Source organism: Desmodus rotundus, chromosome 3 (assembly GCF_022682495.2).
Source record: "Desmodus rotundus isolate HL8 chromosome 3, HLdesRot8A.1, whole genome shotgun sequence".
In the NCBI taxonomy this organism is placed as follows: Eukaryota; Metazoa; Chordata; class Mammalia; order Chiroptera; family Phyllostomidae; genus Desmodus; species Desmodus rotundus.
Genome location: NC_071389.1, coordinates 180,974,447 through 180,992,370, shown reverse-complemented (window position 1 = coordinate 180,992,370; position 17,924 = coordinate 180,974,447). Strand labels below are relative to the sequence as shown.

The window sequence follows — 17,924 nt, the reverse complement described above, 5'->3', positions numbered from 1 at the left end:
AAACCCTGAGCTAAACATCAGTGGGACACAATGGGTGGGCACCCTGTCTGTAAAACCAGCCAGGGTGCTGTCATCTGACAAATAACTCCTCTGGGGGTCTCGGGTTACACAGTCTTTTCTTGAGATTTACTGACCTTCCCTGGACCAGACTCTGACCACAATCAGCCTCTCTGTGAATCACCACGATTCTACCAAACACATGAATGGAACAGAAGGCTTCCCAATCTCCAAGAAAAATCTACTTCAGGCCACTCAACTTGTTGAATGGAAGACTCAGGCAGTGGAAGAAGGGTGCCAGGAGTAGGCCTGGCCCGTGACCCTCAGCTCTGCCAGGGCACTTAGCACCTCCTCCAAGTCCTGTGCTTAAATTACCTCCCTCCAGGCCTGTGAGCTCCTTCCTCCAGGCCTGTGAGCTCCCTCCCAATACACTGTGAGCAGAAGCAGTACAAAGAACTGGGTACCTGCTTTGCAAATAAAAGGCTTGGGCAGTATTTCATGAGGACATGAAGTGTGAATTGTATTTTCCTCAACAAAAAGAGTGTTTTGTGTGCCTCTTTGTGCTGTTAAAGAGACATGTTATGGTTACTCAAAGTACACATGAGTATTTACAAATGTTAGCTTGTGTGAGACAGGTGGCTTCCTGGAGGGAAGAGGATTACCGGTGAACAGTGTACTGTTTCAGAGGAGGGAGAGAGGGAGGAAACGTGAGGCCATGAACAGCAAAAGAACAACAGGAATAAGGATTGTGTTTACCGAATAAACGTCAAGTTCAGAGCCAGTGGAAAACAGGCAACCTGGGACTATTAGGGACTGATGGTAGTATAATCAGATGGGAACTCCTGAATAAGACCTGGAGCAACCAGACCGAAAGGGTCTTGCTTCCCCCAGTATTCAAGGGCACTGAGGTAGGGTTTAGTGGGGTAAAAAGAAAAGAGAAATTTACCAGGGAGCCAAGATTGAGCTCTGCAAGAGAGCTGGAAGGATCTCAGCAAGGATGTCTCAAAGATTTACCTCTTAAATCAAGGTAACAGCATTGCCTAGCTATCAGGATAGAGCTTGTGGGGAGCGTGCATGCAATGAGCAAGGAGCTGGACTAGGTAGCCTCTGGAATCTCATCCCATTCTGAGTTATTATGAGTCTATTTCTAACATAGATGAAAAGACTTTTCTTCTGCTGCAGACACCTGCCTGCGGATGATGCTGACAGGATTCGCCACCAGGGATGAGTAATAACTGACACACTCAGTCTTCTCAGGAAAGACTGGGCATCTTGAGGATGAGCTTGGAGGAGGTATAAGGAGAGGACTGTGAAGACCAGAGGCACATAGTGTCCTCACACTCAGATGGCAGCAGCAAATGGGAGGCAGAGGATGGTTGCTGGGACTATGACTCCCAGTGGAAGCAAGGCCAAGGCCAAGGCCAAGTCCATGGACAACAAGTGTAGTTCTGCAGATCATACAGTGCACAGTGGCAACACACTCAGGGGCTACCATTCACATCGTAGGAATCATATATGTACATGTACATTCTATGCACATTTATGCTTATGATGGCAATTTCCCAACAGGTGGTGGTCAAATGTCTTAAGGAAGGGCTGCCATTTTTTATTAACAAGAGCACTGTATGGACTAGTCCAGCCTCCTGGAGCCATGGCCCTCACGTTGCAGAAGAGACTGCCAGGCAAAGACAAGATCTTCATAATGTAAGCCCTTGTTGACATTCTCTAGACAGACAAACTTTTTTTAAAAGGCGACCTAAAGATCTTTCTAAAATGTTTATTGCACAGTAGAGTTGCCTGCAAATTAACATCAATTATTTGAGCACTTAGAGCTTGGGGTTTTTTATTACCAGGCCCTGCTCCCTGAGCTCCAGACTCCAGCAGTCCTGCCCTTTGTTTGAAGAGCTGAGAAAGCTGCAAATTTGCATGCACTCAAACAAGCCATTATCAGTCCCAGCAGACAGGCTCTGGGTTTTGTTGGCATAACAAGGAAACATTCATCCCCTAGGTATAAGTAATATGACCTGGCTCTCAGAACAAGTTGACTCCTTGCTACCACCTTGGAAAGACAGGGAAGCACCAGCGAAGTGGGAGGACAGATTCTGTGGGCTCTCAAGCAAAATTCTTAGGTCACTGTAGGCTGCCCCACACAGCACTCTGCCACCGCACAAGGCCTTGGAGTCACACTGGCAAACACTTGTAAACGATCCCATTTACCAGACCTGACTTCTGACCCAATGGCCCAGGAGGACTAAGCCAGCGGTGAACAGTTCCAAAGACCACTTAATCACCTCCCAGGAGAGAAATCACAGTATTTCTTAGCCAATGAGACAGCCCCAGTCACAGACAAATGCAGCCTGATTGGCTAAGACAAAGCCAGCCACACTTTTCAGGTAAACAACCTGCAACCTGGTGTTCTGAGCTTGGAGGAGCTTGTGCCTTGGGAGGTCTGGTGTGTTTGGGGGCCTCCGCCCAGCACTAAGACCTCGGTAACCAGTTTCTTAAGCTGCTCCCAAGACACTGGTTAGTAAGGACTTTAACACACCCAAGGGACAAAGTGAGTAGCAAGCTTGCAGCTGGAGCCCCCAAAGGCACCCAGGGAGACAAACAAGGTTTCTGGTGGATTCTCCCTCCCTCCCTTCTTCACCCACTCCCTCCCTCCCTCTCGTCTCTGGGCCACCGAGGGCTCAGTCTCCCTTCTCTATGGGGCCTCAGTGACAGGTTTTCCATTTGAAAATCCTGTCTTCACCTCCCACTTCTATGGATAAATGAGACTATTCCTTTGTATAAATGTTCCCTCACTATTCCAAGGGTAAGAGAACATTTGTTCAGCGCTGAGCTGGCCTGTGTTTGCAAAATAAAATGTGACAAAGCCCGTATGTCCTCAAAGAGCTGATTGGGTGTAAGAGGTACATGTGTGGCCCCCACCCGCCTCACCTGTGGAGGCACCCCCACCCTTGATCTCTCTCCTGCCTGGAAACATTCAAGGGCAGGGGAGGCAAACCACCAGCCAACCACACAACTGTACGTTTGGTTCAGGCACCTTGCTCTCCTTCTAAACTCAAGCTGGGCTCAGCTCCCCCAGAGGAATAGGGTGATAACTGGGAGGAAAGAGAAGAAGAAGAATGAATTGGAGAGCTTATGCTGAAAGTGCTGTGCACTTGGCCTCCTCCTCCCCACCCCCGTCCCAGTGTGAGGGCACTCTGGGGGGAATGCAGACAGAGGGAGGACACCAGGAGACCTTTCCCCACCTGAAGTGTCATCCTCCCGGGGCCCCACACAGGGGGCACAAAGCCCATCTCTACCTGCAGAAGGTGGAGGCAGGGTGCACACGCCCTCCCTTGCCCACCCCCTTCTCTCCAAGGGAGAGGTTGTGGTTTGTGGGATCACAAAGGGCACCTCTGAGGGGAAAGCTGCTAACTAGCTACCATACAGGAAGAAACAGGGCTGTGTGTGAAGGGTGGGAGGTGCCCCCATATGTACTGAGTCTCAGGGACATAGGCACAGGAGGTCATGTCACCACAGAAAGCAGTGACGGGAATGAGGTAACCACAAGCCAAGGAACACTGCAGCCACCAGGGCTGGAAGAGGCAAGAAGAGATAGTCCTAGAGCCTCAGAGCAGGGGACGCCCTGCTGACATCTTGATCTTGGCCCAGGGAAACTAAATTCAGCCTTCTGACCTCCAAAACTGCAAGCGAATACATTTCGGTTGTTGGAAGCCACTAAATTTTTTTTTTTTTTTTTTTAATATATTTATTGATTATGCTATTACAGTTGTCCCATTTCCCCCCCCACTCCACTCCATCCTGCCCACCCCCCTCCCTCCCACATTCCCCCCCCATAGTTCATGTCCATGGGTCATACTTACAAGTTCTTTGGCTTCTACATTTCCTACACTATTTTTACCCTCCCCCTGTCTATTTTCCACCTATCATCTATGCTACTTATTCTCTGTACCTTTACCCCCCTCTCCCCCTCCCACTCCCTTATTGACAACCCTCATGTTCTAGTTGTTTGCCTAGTTTGCTCTCGTTTTTGTTTTATGTGTGGTCGTTAATAACTGTGAGTTTGCTGTCATTTTTACTGTTCCTATTTTTGATCTTTTTCTTAGGTAACTCCCTTTAACATTTCGTATAATAAGGGCTTGGTGATGATGAGCCTCTTCAACTTGACCTTATCTGAGAAGCACTTTATCCTCCCTTCCATTCTAAATGATAGCTTTGCTGGATACAGTAATCTTGGACGTAGGTCCTTGCGTTTAATCTTGGGTAATGTAATTATGATGTGTCTTGTTGTGTTCCTCCTTGGGTCCAGCTTCTTTGGGACTCTCTGAGCTTCCTGGACTTCCCGGAAGTCTATTTCCTTTGCCAGATCGGGGAAGTTCTCCATTATTTGTTCAAATAAGTTTTCAATTTTTTGTTCTTCCTCTTCTCCTTCTGGCACCCCTATAATTCGGATGTTGGAACGTTTCAAGGTGTCCTGGAGGTTCCTAAGCCTCTCCTCATTTTTCCAAGTTCTTGTTTCTTCATTCTTTTCTGGTTGAATGTTTGTTTCTTCCTTCTGGTCCACACCGTTGATTTGAGTCCCAGTTTCCTTCTCATCACTATTGGTTCCCTGTACATTTTCCTTTGTTTCTCTTAGCATAGGCTTCATTTTTTCATCTGTTTTTCGAATAGATTCAACCAAGTCTGTGAGCATATTGATAACCAGTGCTTTGAACTGTGCATCCGATAGGTTGGCTATCTCTTCGTCGCTTAGTTGTATTTTTTCTGGAGCTTTGAAGTGTTCTGTCATTTGGGCCATTTTTTTTTTTTGTTTGTCTTGGCGCGTCTGTTACTTTAAGGGGCGGAGCCTTAGGTGTTCACCGGGGCGGGGTAATGCTGGTCGCTGCGCTGTGATGCTGTACGTGGGGGAGGGGCCGAGAGGGAGCAATGGCGCCCGCCTCACTCTCCTCCGGATTTCAATCTTTCACTCCGCTACCCACAATCAAACTGGGCCCCTCTGGTGCTGGTTCCCGAGTAAGTGGGCCTGTGCACACTCTAGGCCCCTGTGGGTCTCTCCAACAACCTCTCCTGTGAGGCTGGGAGTCTCTCCTGCCGCCCCAACCCCCAGGGGCGCTTTCAATCAGAGGTTTGAGGCTTTATTTCCCCGAGCTGGAGCCCTGGGTTGCGCAGCGGTCTGCTTCTCTGCCCGCCGTTCGTCAGGTTTATCTGTGGGCGAATGTGGTGCCGCAATGTGCTATCCGCCACTCTGCCTGCCCCACTCTCCGCCACTCTGAGTCCGGCCCTCTGGGTTTATCTGTGCAAATGTGGGACCTCAGGGTCTGCTAGTGCTCGGACTGCCTGCGCCATTTGTCCCACACTCCGCCAGTCTCAGTCCCGCCACAGCCACGCGAGTCCTCTCCACCCCAGTGCCGTCTCCGCCCCTCCTACCAGTCTGGATGAATGATTATTTTCTGTTTCCTTGGTGTTGGTCCCCCTTGCTGTTCGATTCTCTGTCAGTTCTGGTTGTGCGAGGAGGCGCAGTGTGTCTACCTACGCCGCCATTTTGGTTCTCGGAAGCCACTAAATTTAAGATAATTTGCCTCCTACCACAGCCTCAGGAAACTATTACAATGCCCAAGCTGGTCACTTCAGGTCTACCCCTACCCGCCCAGCTTCCCCCACTATAAAGCTACCCTCTTTCTGATGATGTTTTCTTCCCCTATTTGTATTTTAAACAATCACTTACTGAGCACCTAAATATGAATTCTTTCTATTGCAATAATTTCAGACAGGGGACAAGTGATGATGGAGACATTTGGAGATAAGAGGGCCTTGGGTATGAAGCAGAAAAGTAGAGTCACTCACTATACCAGGTCATTAGACCAGACACGTTTTTAGAGTTCCAGGCCCAGAATAACATTAGAATTAGAGTTAACCAGACTCTAGCCACAGTTGGTTTTCAGAAAGAAAAGGACCCATGGGAGGCTTACATTGATCAGCCAGAGGGACCCACAGAGGTAGGCCCATTGCTCCCCTAGGCAGAGGACCTGAGACCAGATGTCCTTCTGCCTCGTGACTCCAGAAGTCCCGCACCATCTAGACCATACCCAGCCTGGGCTGTACCCACCTTCTCCATTTCCTCAGAGGAGACATTGCAGAGGCTGCTGGGAGGGGAGGCCCGTTTGCACCGCTGCTCTCCGCTGCTCAGGGCCCAGGAGTTGGCAAAGTCGTAGGGGTCCGAGGTCAAGGTCCCTGTGGAGAAAAGTTTCAGGAAACTGAAGCCACAGTTATACCTGATCCAGGACTTCTGAGTGAAAACTGTAGGTCTGTCATCTCCTAAAACAACTTTCGTTAGATTCATACATGGCCTCTGGGGTGGGGTATTTTCTAGGCAGCACTCAGCAGAACACGATAGAGCACAGGCATCAGAGCTCGGCCAGGGTTTGATGAGGGGCGGCTGGATGGATGGGCACAGTGGGGAAGACAACATGAAAGATGAGGTAGGTGTCCATCCATTTCCACCTCTCCACACCTTTGCATGCCATTCTTCTGTGTGGAATGTCCTTCTCCCCACAACTGCCTTGACTACCGTATTTTGCTGTGTAAAATGCATGTCCATGTTTTAGGACTAATTCTCATGTATAATGTGCATCCTTATTTTTCCCTCAAAAATTTGGACCAAAAGGTACATGTTAGATATGGCAAAGTACAGTATCTCCACTCATTCTTGGAGATGCACCTCCTGAACCACTTCCTCCAGGAAGTCCTTCAGAACTGACTCTGCTCCCTGTCTACCCACCCAGCCTAAGTTGGGTGGGGCCCTTCTCTGTGCTGTGTCAGCACCTTGGCCATCTCTCTATCAAAGCTCTCATCATCCTTTGCGTTGGTATTTTTTTTGCTTTTATTCAGCCCCCATTTAACTCTGAGCTCCTTAATTCAGGGCACAGGCTGTGTCTCTTATCTCTAAATTCTTATCTGGTAGATTGTGGATACGCAAAATGCTTTTGCAGAGGGAAGGTAAGCATTCCGCACAGAGGCTAAGCCTTCCAATCACCCATCTGCCGTGCTGGGACAGCATCTATGCTTTAGGACTTGCAACAATCACGCGGTGAGCTACTCACAACAGGCCATGAGGGCCTCATGGGCCTACATGGCGTGGTGCACAGTAGGGGCCTACTTTATGTCACAGCCACCGGCAGCCCCAGTAACACTGCTGAACCTTCATTTCAAACGAACTTAATGGAGCATTTTGCACAGCCAGGTCTAGAAGAGTGAAGCATATTTGAAGGTAAAATAATGTACTTGGGAATAGGAAATAAACTATCCCTAGGGAAAGAAAAGAAAAGCAGAAGTTTAGAAATATAGTCAGTTGGCATCTGGGGTGTAGTAAGTAGGAAAAAAAACACCCCACAAAAGGTATATTTACTTCCTCATTCCCAGAACCCGTGAATATCTCCTTATAGGGCAAAAGATGTGATTAAATTAAAGACTTTGAGAGGAAGAGTTTGTCTTGCTCTCACCTGAGTGAGCTGTAAATGCAAACACACATATCCCTAACAGAGAGGCAGAGGGAGAGCAGAGACACACAGAGAGAAGGTGATGTGAGTTGAGGACAGAGGCAGAGATTGGAAGGCTACTAACGCAAGTCAAAGTTGTTAACGGTGATTGGAAGAGGCAAGGAGTAGATATTCCCGTAGGGCCCCAGAGGGAGGACAGTCCTGCCAGCATCTTGATTTTGAACTTCTGGGCTCCTGGAATTGTGAAAGAATAAATTTCTATGGTGTTAAGCCATCAAATTGGTGGTAATTTGATGGTAACTGCAGGGAACTACTACATGGGAGAAGCCAAAAGGAAGTGAACTTAAATTTGTGGAGTTTTTGATGCGCACCTGGCATTGTGATAGGTGCTGCTCCCTGAGTTCTTGGCTATTCGGTGCCACACGAGCCAGCTCACTTTCTAACACACCATATTAAGGAAGAGGCAGAAGAGAAGCTTTGTGTTGGGTGGGGAAAGCGCTGGAGAGATTCAAGGCCTCTGGGGTCTGGTCTCAACTCTCCTTCCATCACCCTATGTGATCTGGGGCTGATCCCATCATGCTTCTGTGCTCAGTTCTTCACATGTAATCCCCTGGCTGGTGTGGCTCAGTGGATTGAGTGCCAGCCTACAAACCAAAAGGCCACTGGTTCAATTCCCAGCAGGGCACATGCTTCGGTTGCAGGCCAGGCCCCCAACAAGGGGTGCATGAGAGGTAACTGCACATTAATGTTCCTCTCCCTCTCTTTCTCCCTCCCTTCCCCTCTCTAAAACAAATAAATAAAATCTTTTTTAAAAACCTTATAAAAAATGAAAAAAGAAATTAGACTGGATGGCCTCCAAGATCCTTCCATCCCTGACCTTCCATTAAGTGAAACTCTGGGAGCTCAATCTGAAATGAGGCATAGGGATATTTAATAGACAGAATTACAAATATTCCCACTAACAGAAAAGTCTCTACGAGCCAAAGTGAAAGCCCAGCTACGCTGACTTCCATGATGTCAGGAAGCAAGGGTAACTATCTAGGGACAAAAATTATTGAGTCCTTACCATATGATCTCACCTTTGACTGGAACATAATCAACAAAAGAAAAAAGCAAACAAAACATAACCTGAGACATTGAAATTAAGAACAATTAACAATAGCCAGGGGGGAGTGGGGAGGGGACTGTGGGGAGAAGGATTTTCAGGAACTACTATAAAGGACACATGGATAAAACCAAGGGGGAGGGTGGAAGCAAGGGAAGGAGGTGGGTTTGGCTGGGCTTGGGGGGACTGGTGGGGAGAAAATGCAGACAACTGTAATTGAACAATAATAAAGTAATTTATGAAAAAAATAATCGTTGAGTCTTTACCAACCAAATAGACCTAAAGCCACAATCCTCTGAAAATGATTTCCAAAATGACACCAGAGTCCTGACTTTTTGCCAATAAGCAGCACCTTTTCCCTGACAGCATAGGTCCTATTTTTAGTTTTTTAAACCTTAAAGCCTGGAATAAGAAAAAGATACCTTAGGGCTAGGAGTTTTATTTCTTATTATACAACAATTTTTTTTAAATCTTTAAAATGTGCCACTGCAAAAAAAAAAATCCTGTTGAGTCCATGGTTAATGTCACAAAAAAAAGCATAGAGAATTACAAGAGACAAAAAAAGAAGGAGAAGGAGGAAAGGAAGAATAAGGAAAGAAAGTTGAAAAATGGAACTGCCAAGTGTCACTTGATGTTCTGACTTCAGGGTGTTAGAATGAGAGCAACATTCTTGCCAATCAATGGGCTTGAGTTTTAACAACTTTGTGGAGATGGGAATGAATCCAGGGCTGCATGATGTGGGGAGGTGGGCTTGATACATGATAGCCCTCTTAAAGGGCTGCTCTCTGCATGAGAAAGTTGACAAGAAAAAATCTACTCTGAGAAACAGGAAAATAATAAGTTTGTTTGGTCTGGGTTCTGGTTAGGACAGAAAAAGTCTCCTCTGAGAGTTTATAGTAGCGGGAAAGCCTTCAAGTATGATTGAGATTCCAATTTATACTTCTTGTGAGATTCAGTAACTTTACATTAAAAAATTAATATAAAACACCTCTAAAGATGAGCTCACAATCCAAAATCATGAAACATAGAAAACAATCTACTTTAGCTCCGGCTGGAGGCACAGTTAGTTGGAATGTCATCCCATATACCAAAAGGTTGAGGGTTCGATCCCCAGTCAGGGCACATACCTAGGTCACATATTCAATACCTAGGGGTGCATATGAGAAGCAACTGGTTAATGTTTCTCTCTCATATCAATGTTTCTCTCTCTCTCTTTCTCTATCTATCTATCTCTATCTTTCCCTTCCTCTCTCTCTCAAATCAGTAAGTATGTCCTTAAGTTAGGATTTAAAAAAAGATATAATTGATTAATATAATTAACAAACTTAATTCAATAAGTATATATAAAATCCTACAGCAATCAGAGAATACATTTTTTTGGAACATACATAGAATAATTACAAAAAAGATCATGTACTAGGCCACAAACAAATCTACTCAAATTTCTAATTTAATTGAGAAATAAATTTAGTTATAAAAGATAACTAAAAATTCTAAACATTTGAAAGTTTTCAACACATTTTATAGGTTAAGAAATAACTCAAAATGGAAATTTGAAAATTCATTAGAACTAGATGAAAATGAAAATGTGCTACATATCAAAATTGGTGTGATGCAGCTAACATAGTACTTAAGGAAAATTCATAGCCTTAAACATACATATTGACTGATATAAAGTTTGAGAAATCAGTACTAGAAAAGACAGAAACAAGTGATCTTACTATTTTTCAGTCCAATGAAAGGAATAGCCAACTGTTTCTCTGCACATTAATCCCTTAATCAGAGGGTAATCAGGTGATAAGGAAGAAGTAAAACATACACAAATGTTCAGCTTTTGCATCACTAATTAAAGATTTATGTAATTGAAATTATCAAAACAAGATTAAAAACTAGTGGTGGACTTCACTTTGTCCACATTACCTTCTACTGCTTATGAACACACACATAGACTGTAAAAAATTAGTCTTTAACCTTTTTTTTGATAATTTCAATTACATAAATATTGGCAGGGGCAGTGTTGATTTCACCCATAAATCTCCATTGTGCCGGTTCGGGAGGGTTTGTTCAAACCATCCAGAATTTACAAACCATCTACCATGTATAAGTTGCTATAGGGAAGTCAGAGTTGAACCAAGTGAGGTTTGAGGAACTCCAGGATCGAGTGTGACGGGAGGTCTAGGCAGTGAGATGGAATGCTAAGAGACATGAATGGCAGGATCCACTGAGGTGAGGTCACAGGGAGATGATGGGCATGCAAGGGGCAGAGCCATAGTGAAGGTTTGTGAACAGTGAAGTTACAAGCATAACCACGCCTCCAGGAAATGGCACCCCAGAAAAGCTTACCCTCTTGTGTCCTAAAGTCATCTTCAGCGAAGATGTTAAAGTTGCCGCACAGCCCACAGGTCTTGTTGAAGTATCTGTCTGACAGCAGGACTTGGAAGCTGCCGCTGCCATCGATCCTGGCCACAAAGCCGTAGGCCTCACTGGACAGCTTGTAGTACCCAGCCTCGGTTTCGAGGTACAGCCCGTTGGAGGCATAGGGCATGGTGACACTGGAGGGACACGGGTAAGCTCAGGAAGTGGGCTTCTCATATATTTTCTGGCTATCCCTCCCACCCTTCAACCCCAACCCCAGACTATGGTGCAAAGTGGCTGAGGGCCTAGCCCAGCAGTCAGGAGCCCTGGCTCTCACCCAGCCCTGACACTGGCTTCCTCGGGACACATTTACTTCCTCTCTCTGGGCCCCAGATTCTTCATCTGAAAGACGAGGCAGTGTATGCAAGGGGAATTCCCAGGGCTTTTACACATTCACACATTTTGGGCTTCTGACTTACCTCTGGTCCCCCTGCAGCACAGTACCATTGACAAACAAATGGATGTCGAAAAATTCCCCGAGATACACAGAGAGGCTCACTCTCCTGCCGTTTTGGAAGTCTCCTGAAAGACAAGAGTCAATAGTGGTGATCGTTATCCAAAAGAGTCAATACATTTATTCATAACCATCATCTCTATAATCTTATCTAAGTGGAATACTTCCCACAAAAGACGTAACAAATGGACAACAAAAATCTCCTCCAAAATACTGTTCCTCACCCATCTTCTTATTCATCTAAAACATCGAGTGTCTTCTGGATACATAGCCCTCTAGTAGTCCCCTATACTTCTCAAAAGCACAATATAAACATACGACCGCTTCCTTCTGGGAGTTTACAACCTAAATACAACAATAAGAGGAGTATGCAACTATTGAAAATATTGTAAGGGAGCAAATAAAAGCAACAAAGTGAGTTACTGCTAACAGGCGCTCTAGCATGTATTATTTTATATGTTTTCTTAGGTTCGTCCTAAACAGGTGCTTTGTTTAAAATGGAGATTCAAGAGTCCCACCTCAGGTTACTGACTTTGATTCTCTGGGAGAAGTTTAGAGAATCTATAGGTCAAGTCATTGATTCCATTTGGGGAACTTAATGAAATGCAATCAATAATCAGTTTTGTCCTTACAGATGTTTGGACAGCCACACACATGATAAAGTAGCCTCTCTCTACATGCCAATGGTCCAGTTGTGAGGGACAAACAGAGACATGGGTGGTGGCAGTGACATGAAAGCAGAAAAACAGGTGGAGAGACATTTTTGCATCATTATGAAGACCTTGCAACCCCACAGCTAGTCCCTGACGACTGTCCCTCACGCAGGGCCCTTGGAATTCAGAGAGGACTGAGTGGCCATGGAGACAAAGGAGACAGAGGAACAGGGGAGAATCTGGCCGTGGGCCTTAGAGACTGAGAAGCTGATGGAAGCAGGGAAGTTGAGGACAGCCAGTAAGGACAGAGAGACAGAAGATGCTGGGAAAAGAGGGGATAGGTGTGGGGTACAGTGCCTTGGGGCTCCTGTAGAAATGGGGCATAGGGCCCATTTGGAAAGTTGACCTTGGAAATGAAGAAATGTACCTTCTCCTGCTGGAGTCAGAGGAGGGTGGGCTTCAGCTCTACCAAAAAAGAGGAAGCAAGAGTGTCTGTGGAACCAAGTCCAGGAAACCTGGGAGGTTTGTTGGTGTGAGGTCCTGCTGCCACAGCTGGGGCCACTGATAAGGAGAGTGAGGGAAGGGGTCACCTCAGTCACAGTCCCACAGTGGTCTGAGAAGGGGGGTCCCCAATGGGGCCCTGAGGACAGGGGCCACTGGGGACCCACACACACTCCTAACCAACCAGAATGAGCCAGAAAGTAGACTTGTTCATGGTGAGATTTCAGTGAGGGTCGTCACATGTAAAGAACTAGCCCAGCGATTGGCAAACTTTTTCATCTCATGGCACACATAAGCTTATTGCTAAAATTCTGTAGCACACCAAAAAATACATTGTTTTGCCGATCTGACCAAAAATAGGTATAATTCTGATTCATTCACACTGGACGGCTATTGTTGTGTTGGCTGTTATCATTTTTTTTTATTTGACAATCTGTGCGAAGTAGGGTATTAGCCACATCTACCCACCAGCAGCATCCACCCACAGCTGTGATGACCCAAAATGTTGCTGACACTGCCGACTGTCCTCTGGGGGACAATCACCCCAGTGAGAATAGTCGGTTTACAAACTGTTACCTCGGGCAGAGCCCACCCCTGGGTTTTCTGACACCAAGTCCAAACCTCCTTTTGCACCACAAAGCTGTCTAACAGGGCATCTGAGTGCTGTGTTTTCAGTTAACCATTAATGCAGGGGAGAACTCCAGATCCTACTTTACTTGCTTTGTTCCCTCCCTGAAGAACTCAGGGGAATCAGATAATGTGCAGCTATTAGGAAGACAAGCCATTAGAAATTGCCAGTGGGCCCGGGGGAGGGGCAGAGTACGGAGGGGCTACTCCCACACTGCCTCTCTCTGCTGGTTAACACTTCCTGCAGCTAAGAGAAGATGGGCTGGGTCTCCACCCCAAGAGACCTAAGCAAACCAGGGACACTCTCCCCATGGCTCTTGAACTCAGTGACTGAGGAGCTCAGTGGGGAACAAGGTCCCCCACCCGCTGCATGTTGGAGAGACAGCAGCCTGAGGTACAGGCTGGCAACTGGAGCCAGACAGCTCCAAGTGCTGCGGGGACTAATAGAGGAGCTCCCTGACCTGCATTCCTAACGAACAGTTCACCCTCCGTTCCTGTGATTCTGATACAGGTGACCATTATCCACATGCTGAGAAACAGAAATCTGGTCTGTTGCCATTTACCGACGAGGAGACTAAGGCTTGGGCTGGGGAAGTGACTCAGCACGCCGTTGGTGGTTTCTGGGTCTCTCTGGGCTGGTTTGGGATGATAGATCCTGCAGTGTGGCTTAAACAGGGCAGTCTCTCCCAGCAGGACTTCTGGCGTCTCTTCCTTTTCCCTGTGCTGGTAGCCTTGGCCCAGGACCCTAGACCCTGTCTGGTCAGGAGGGGCCTGGTCAAGGAAAAGGCCTCCCCTCTGCACCTGGTGGTCCTTCAGGCTGAGACATAAACACCTCACTCAGGATGTGTACAAGGTCCATGGACACTCAGAGAGAAATGGGAATTTGTGAGTTAGAACTGAGAAAACAGGATGTCATTGGAGAACAATGGAGCAGAGATGTATGCGAGGACGCAGTCATGCTCTCGGAACTGGACCTACAGCGTCCAGCTCGCTGCACCCCTGCCCCTGGCCCCAGTGCGGCTGAAGCAGGGCCAGACCCCCTCCCTAGGCCCAGCCTGCTCGGATTATTTCTCTCTTCCCAATGCCCTGCCCACCCATCCACCACCCCCACCCAAAAGAGAAAAAGTAGCCACATTCTCTCTGAGGTTAGCAGCACGATTTGGGGTGGGAATTAACCCGATCTACATTAAAGTGTGATTGACCCACATCCTGGTCCAGGCCAATGACCTGCAGAAAACGGACACTTGACAAGAGCAGGCTGTTATAAGAATAAGGACCCAGGGGCAGGCAGAAGACAGAGGGGTCCCACTGAGATGTTTTGACACAGAGAGGCCTAACACAGCCTTTTGACTCCTCCTTGGCCAGGAAACCCAGAGGATGGCCCGAGAGGCAGGCCTCCACACAAAGTCACGTGGGTATGTAGAGGAGGGGGTGGATGTCACCATAACCTTGACAGAAATGCCCCCAAGCACCCAGCAGCCCCTCATCTCTATGAAGTTCCTGTCCAACAAGTGCACATCCTGAGTTACGGTGGCTGGGTTCAACCACAAAGGTTTGGGGAACACTTCACAAGCGGAAACCCGCATCTCCCTTGCTCCTCACAGAATCTGCATTTTAAAGGGAGGACAGGGAGGCTGAGGGACACTGTGTGACTCCCCTGAGGACACTCCATGGGAGGGAGAGCAGAGAGCACAGGTTTTCTGACTCCAACTCTGGTTTTCTATGCTTCCATTTCCTGTTGGGGACTGAGCTACCACGTCCTACAGGACAAAAACTGCCAGTCAGCACATGTTGATGAGCCCAGCGCTGGTACGGGCGAGAGTGGTCAGGGCTGGGGAGAGTGCAGAGCTGGCGGGGAGGGGGTGCTTCCTGGAGGAGGTGACAGTACAGCCCAGAGGCACCAGCATGGCTTGAGTCCCTCTGACTAGTGGGGTTACCTTTATAGGGGAAGGGTCCAGAGTTGCATTTACGTAGGGGAGGGGGCTTTTCTAACATGCTGCTCAAGCCCCCCGACCCCAGAATGTGAACTCTGTGCCTGGTACTAAGATTTCATTGCCTACAAACCATCTGCAGGGTAAGGAGTCTGCAGCAGAGCCGAGCTAAAACACTGTGAAGTCGAGACAGCAACCCCTCCAAGGCACCCAAGGGTCTCCAGAGGGCCCCCTTCCCTGGAAATACCACTGAAGCTCAAAGTCATGGGCTAGAGAGGATGCCATTATTTCTTTCTTTTAAAATCTTTCTCCTTACCGTCCATGTCCACGGACACCCCCAGACCCATCCCAGCTACAGGGTCTGCACCATCTCCACTGTGATTTTTATAGATGATAGATAGATAGATAGATAGATACATAGATAGATACAAGAAAAAGGAAAAAAGAAAAACATTTTCTCCTTGTAATGAGAACTTTTAAGATCTACTCTCTTAGCAACTTTCAAATCCACCACACAGCAGTGTTGGCTACAGTCACCATGCTGTACATTATCCCTTCAGTACTTATTTATCTTGTAACTGCAGTTGTGTACCTTCTGAACCCCTTCATCCAATTCTCCCACTCCCCACCTCCCCGCTCTGGTCACCACAAATCTGGCCTCTTTTTCCTATGAGTTTGGTGGCACATTATTTGGTTTTGTTTTGTTTTTCGAGTCCACATATAAGTGAGATCATACAGTGTTTGTCTTTCTCTGTCCAACTTATTTCCATAGCACAGTGCTCTCAGGTTCCACTCATGTTCCAGAAAATGCACCATGATTTTTAAGGTAGAGAAATCCACTTAAAATAAACATGGGGACCACCTGAGGTGGGAGGACCTCAGCCTTCAACTTTCTAGGGAAGGTGGGGTTGCTCTTCTTCTCCCCGATGCGGGTCTGCCCGTTGCTATCTCAGCCTCCCCAAGGCGGAGGCCCCCACCTTTGCTACATTGTATAGCATCCCTCACTCACACATCTCCCGCACGTGATGAATTCTTAGAGTGGGAAGGTCACCAAACCACAGTTTTCTGTCGCGGCTCCCAGCCTCACTCCCAGCCTTGGAAAGTGCCCTCTCTCCCCAGCACAGGGGAAAGTTCCTTCATCCTGACAAACCCAGGATCAAAACGCAGGTCTTCCTTCTATTATCTGCCAGTCCTTGGGAGCATCAGACAGCCTCCATGAGGTCTGCATTTGGAAATACCGGTGACTATATCTGTCCCTACATCTCAGAACAGCTGTGGGGGTGCAGAGATGACACGGGCACAGTACCAGCTCTTTTCCAGGAACACCAGAAGGCTCAACACTGGCCTGATGCTCTGATTTCCATCAAGAACATGGAATGACCCTTCCCTTTTGCTAGGGCCTTTGCCTGTTATAAAGCACCTTCTGAGCCATCATTCCTCTTGATGCTTTGGAGCTCCCAGGGTGTTGCTTGGACCCAGAGCAGTGGCCATAATCACTGGAGAAGCATAAAGACTCTCTCCATCCCACCAGGCTCCCACGGAAAGAGGCCCAGGGAAAAGCCAAGGGGAGCCCTGTATAATGGAAAGGTCATTCCCCACCACGCTCTCGGAAGGGATCTTCCAGATCAGACACTGTTGTAAGGAAAACTCCCCCTGCCCGCAGGCCCCCCACACGCCAGGGCTGAGCTCAGCCAGCTCCCGCTCTGCATTCCTCCCTCCAGTGCCCCAGACTCACCTATGAGTGAGAACGAGTGTTTCTGGCAGTCCCCAGCCAGGAGGTAACCGCAGTCTCCGGCAAAGCTGTACATGGTCTCATCAAAGGTATTGACGAAGGCATCTCCAAAGAGGCTACATCGGGCCATTGAGGACCTAGCAAGAGTCCCTTCTGCGCAAAGGGTCCCTGAAGGGAGAGGCCCCCGGTGAGCACAGCTGGAACCATCAGCCAACAGCACTCTAGCCTTGTAGAAATGAGGCTGCATCTCACAGAAACTGGGCTGTGGGGAAGTACTTTCCATCCCAAATGAGATGGAAGCTATTGCTTTCAGCCCCCAGATATGACCCAGGACTCATAGCAACAATGGAGGAACAGTTGTTTTCAGGAAATCTATTTGGTTTAATGCCATTTACATACCCATTTAAAATGTGGTACATGTTCATTATTTAAAAAATTTGGAGAATACAGAAGAAAATCATAAAAAATTAAAAATCATCGGTTACCAACATTCAGCAATAGCTAGAGGTAAAATTTTAGTGTTTATCTTTCTATTGTGTTTTACAGCATATACACAATTGTGGGGGGGGTTACAAAATCGTGATCATCCTGTGCAAACTACAACCAATCTCTCAATATTGTCAAAAATTTATCATGACATTGTGTATACTTCCAAAATGTGAATCTTAGTGACTGCATTATACTTTGCATCTAAATGTATATAGTATAACCTCCTTTGTTAGGTTCTTAGCATTTTTCCAAATTTTCTGATATATAAATAGATTGTAATGAGCATCTCTGCACATTAATCTACTTGTATATCTTGAACAGATTAATTCTAAACAGATCAGCCCATGTGCCTGACACATAGAACCTATAAAGTGTTAACTCCTGCAGGTCACACGCCAACTCCGAGGGCACCCTTCTGCCACCCTCACACTGTGTGTGTGTGTGTGTGTGTTGGCAGGTGAAAATCTCTTAAGTTTTCTGGGTCCCCTGGCACAGGACTCACCTAGCTGGAGGACGTA

General features: G+C 47.1%; 1 protein-coding gene across 1 annotated transcript in view; it reads right to left on the bottom strand.

Annotated features, from left to right (window-relative positions):
* VWF (von Willebrand factor) overlaps positions 1–17,924 on the bottom strand; it is a 120,827-nt gene that overhangs the window by 100,840 nt on the left and 2,063 nt on the right. The window contains exons 3-6 of the mRNA XM_024579257.4: positions 16,921–17,085; positions 11,439–11,541; positions 10,948–11,156; positions 6,110–6,234 (exon numbers count right to left, since the gene is read on the bottom strand). Of these exons, the coding sequence (XP_024435025.2) occupies positions 6,110–6,234; positions 10,948–11,156; positions 11,439–11,541; positions 16,921–17,085 (602 nt within the window). The remainder of the gene's footprint in view (positions 1–6,109; positions 6,235–10,947; positions 11,157–11,438; positions 11,542–16,920; positions 17,086–17,924) is intronic.